Below are 4,206 nucleotides of genomic sequence, written 5' to 3' on the forward strand. Positions count from 1 at the left end.
ATGAACTGCATTACCTTTGATCGTCTATCTCAAGTTTGGATCCCAGTCTGAAATATTCTGGTAATCTTTGCAAAGAGGAAACGTAACAATATGTCAATATATACCTTTATGGTTTTCAGGAAACAGCGGGCTTCTCAGCTCTGCCTCAAAGACTAGAGATGGCGAAGCTGTTTACCTGGTCAACCAGAGCTCAAACACCTGCCTCAGCGTCACCGCCGGCTCGAGCCCCGACGACGCCGTGGTCGCCATGGCGCCCTTCAGTGGCGAACTGAGCCAGCAGTGGCTCCGGGCAGGCGGTCAGTGGCTCTGGGGCGCCAACCACGCCTTCTGCTTGGTGCCCGTCGACGGCACCAACGACGTAGGTCTGGGCGATGCCAACGCGTCCTCGGTGTCCTGGAGTTACGACGAGGCCAGTAGGATCGTGGTGGGATCGGATGCCCTGGACGTACCCCTGGAGGAGCCCAGAACGAGGGTCATTCTGTCTCCTGCGAACGATGACGCCACGCAGAAGTGGACGATTGACCTCGTGTCGCCGGAGGAGCCGGAATACCTCATCAACCAAAGCAGCAAAACTTGCCTTGGAGTGCGAAAGGGGTCGACGCCAAGTACCGCGGAGGTCGGAATGCTCAACGGCAACGGACTCAAAGAACAACAGTGGTTCTCCGCGGGCGACTCGTGGCAGTGGGGCGGCGACCGGTCCTACTGCCTGGGCCCCGATTACGACGTCCGAACCGTAATCCTTGAGGAGAGCAGCAGCTCAACTTCAGTATGGTACATGGACGAGTCTGAGAGGCTGAGGATTGGGGACTATGCGCTAAATGTTCCCTTGCAATCTCCGAAGACGGCCGTCGTCTTGGCTACCCCCAACAACACCAGTCATCAAAAATGGTGGAAATTTTCCGATCTGAAAACTTCTCTTGAGGGAACAGAACCGCCCGTGTATCCCTTCCCAGGCAGCGACGAAACCTCCTACAACCAAGAAATATCGCGTGGTTTAGTAAACATGCTGACCCCTAAAACTGATCCGCTGCCTCATCCTCGTGACGTCCCTACCTTCCCTGGCACAGTTGATCCTAAAACGCCTCGGGTAACGAAGAATGTTATTCTGAACCTCTCTGTTCTTGGCCATGACAGAGATTTCCGTATGGTAGTTCCAAAAGACTGGCAGGCAACGGATTTGTATGTGGCAGAAGGAGACATCTGTCAGATTATTCTGCCAGAGAATTTAACAATTGACCAGGCCTTGCAGATCACTGTCCGCATCGGCGCTCACAAAGACAAACTCAATCCTCACTCAGGTACTGTAGAGAATAAGACGTTCAAGCGAATGCCAGTTGTGTCTGAGGTCTTCGACCTTTTCCCAGGTGTCAACGAAATTCGCAGTCAGTATGGAGGAAACCTGATATTCGTTTTCACCGATGGGGAAAACTTTATGGTCAATGCAGAAGTTAGGAATGTGGTTGAAGCCCCGTATTTCCGGTATGGCGTGACCTCCGTTGAGGACTGGGAAGCTATCAAGACGCGAGATGCGCCGCACGCAGTACTGGAGTCAGACAAGTGCGTACTCGTCGTGCCTTCGTCGGCCGCTCAGGAACTCACGGACCCTGATCAGCTGATGGCTCGCTATGATGAGGTTTTCCCCTTGGAGAGTTACGCAGCAGGTTTCGATGAGACGGAAGCTCCTCCTCGAGGGAAATATTGGTTGGTTGGCGACATTCAGATTTCAGGGGGATCTGCACACTCTGGCTTTCCTGTCATGTTCAACCGACAGAACAATGATCTTGCAAACGTAGAAACCCCCTACAGCTGGGTGACCTGGCACGAGGTAGGACACAACCACCAGCAGGGGCCCTACTGGTGCAACGCTTACGGCACCGAATCGACCGTGAACCTTTTCTCACTCTACGTCCAGGAGCAGCTATTCGGCACCGACAGACTCGAGGAACACAACAACTACGTGATATCAGCTGATAAGGTCGACGGCGGGATGACTTTCGCCGAGGGGAACGTGTGGGACAGGTTGGTGTTCCTGATGGAGATCAAGCACGCCTTCCCCGAGGGATGGGAGATGTTCCGCCAGCTCTACCGCACGACTCGCGCTCTCTCAGACGATGAGGCCGACTACTTGACGAAGGTTGTCCAAAGGCAGATCGACCACGTGTATAAAACTCTGAGCAAAATTGTGGGATACGACCTGGTGCTGACCTACGAACGCTGGGGCCTCAGCCTGAGCCAAGAGGCCAAGGACGAAATCGAACTGCTGGGCTTAGAGAAAGCCCCAGGGAACCTTTCCCACAGGCCTCCTTTCGCTGGGAAGAAGCAAAAGTAAAGGCGTACTGAAGACTGGCACGAATAGACGGTCTACGGAAGTTTAAATATGGAATAGCTTCTGCATATTTAGAACATAATTTGATCTAATGTTTATTTACGGCTACAAATCATGGAATATGTAAAAGAAATATGAAAGGTAATTTAATAGTCTCAGAAGCCATTAAGATGTTTGCAAAACCAAGTCAATAAAATATAAAACATTGCAATAATCACTTCGTCTTGTTTATGTTGTTGATGAATGATCATAACCATAATTATCACAAGTTTTACCTTATTCTTTTTGAAGAAATAAATGATTGCTGGAAATACTAAAATCCCACTACTGCTACTCCTCGTGATTATCTCAGCTGATTGTACTACAGATGCTTTTAAATAAAATACGAAAAGATAAGAAAGACCTTTATTAGGGATGGCTTATTTATGAAAAGGGAGTTAATGATACTTCTCCGTTCCGGAAGAAAAATATATTTTGATTGTCTCGAGATCTGATATTTTCTTCATCTCCTGCATTGTTAATTAAGGAATTTTATTGTTCTTTATTTTAGCTCTTGTGTATGCATGCAAAGGTGCAAACATCTACAGACGCAATATATACACGCGTAAACACACACACACGCATACGCACACAGACGCACACACACACACATCATTGTTATTATCATTACTAACTTTATCATCATCCTCATTGCTAGTAATAGTAGTAATAGTAGTAATAGTAGTAGCAGTAATAGTAGTAGTAATAGTAGTAGTAATAGTAGTAATAGTAGTAGCAGTAATAGTAGTAGTAATAGTAATAATTGTAGTAGTAGTAGTAATAGTAGTAGTTGTAGTAATAGTGGCAATTGTAGTAGTAATAGTAGTAGTTGTAGTAATAGTGGCAATTGTAGTAGTAATAGTAGTAGCAGTAATAGTAGTAGTAATAGTAGTAATAGTAGTAGTAATAGTAGTAGTAATAGTAGTAATAGTAGTAATAGTAGTAGCAGTAATAGTAGTAGTAATAGTAGTAGCAGTAATAGTAGTAGTAATAGTAATAATTGTAGTAGTAGTAGTAATAGTAGTAATAGTAGTAGTAATAGTAGTAGCAGTAATAGTAGTAGTAATAGTAGTAGCAGTAATAGTAGTAGTAATAGTAGTAATAGTAGTAGCAGTAATAGTAGTAGTAATAGTAGTAGCAGTAATAGTAGTAGTAATAGTAGTAATAGTAGTAGCAGTAATAGTAGTAGTAATAGTAGTAATAGTAGTAATAGTAGTAGCAGTAATAGTAGTAGTAATAGTAATAATTGTAGTAGTAGTAGTAATAGTAGTAATAGTAGTAGCAGTAATAGTAGTAGTAATAGTAGTAGTAATAGTAATAATTGTAGTAGTAGTAGTAATAGTAGTAGCAGTAATAGTAGTAGTAATAGTAGTAGCAGTAATAGTAGTAGTAATAGTAATAATTGTAGTAGTAGTAGTAATAGTAGTAGTAATAGTAGTAGCAGTAATAGTAGTAGTAATAGTAGTAGCAGTAATAGTAGTAGTAATAGTAGTAGTAATAGTAGTAGCAGTAATAGTAGTAGTAATAGTAGTAATAGTAGTAATAGTAGTAATAGTAGTAGCAGTAATAGTAGTAGTAATAGTAATAATTGTAGTAGTAGTAGTAATAGTAATAATTGTAGTAGTAGTAGTAATAGTAGTAGTAATAGTAATAATTGTAGTAGTAGTAGTAATAGTAGTAGCAGTAATAGTAGTAGTAATAGTAGTAGTAATAGTAGTAATAGTAGTAATAGTAGTAATAGTAGTAATAGTAGTAGCAGTAATAGTAGTAGTAATAGTAGTAATAGTAGTAGTAATAGTAATAATTGTAGTAGTAGTAGTAATAGTAGTAGTAATAGTAAT

General features: G+C 42.7%; 1 protein-coding gene across 1 annotated transcript in view; it reads left to right on the forward strand.

Moving 5' to 3' along the window:
- Positions 1 to 2,776, forward strand: part of LOC125039709 — a 2,946-nt gene extending 170 nt beyond the window's left edge. Inside the window, exon 2 of the mRNA XM_047633918.1 lies at positions 120 to 2,776. Coding sequence (XP_047489874.1) covers positions 120 to 2,329 — 2,210 coding nt within the window. The 3' untranslated portion in view covers positions 2,330 to 2,776. The remainder of the gene's footprint in view (positions 1 to 119) is intronic.
- Positions 2,777 to 4,206: the final 1,430 nt, after the last annotated feature.

This window comes from Penaeus chinensis, chromosome 27, assembly GCF_019202785.1.
Source record: "Penaeus chinensis breed Huanghai No. 1 chromosome 27, ASM1920278v2, whole genome shotgun sequence".
NCBI classification, from domain to species: domain Eukaryota; kingdom Metazoa; phylum Arthropoda; class Malacostraca; order Decapoda; family Penaeidae; genus Penaeus; species Penaeus chinensis.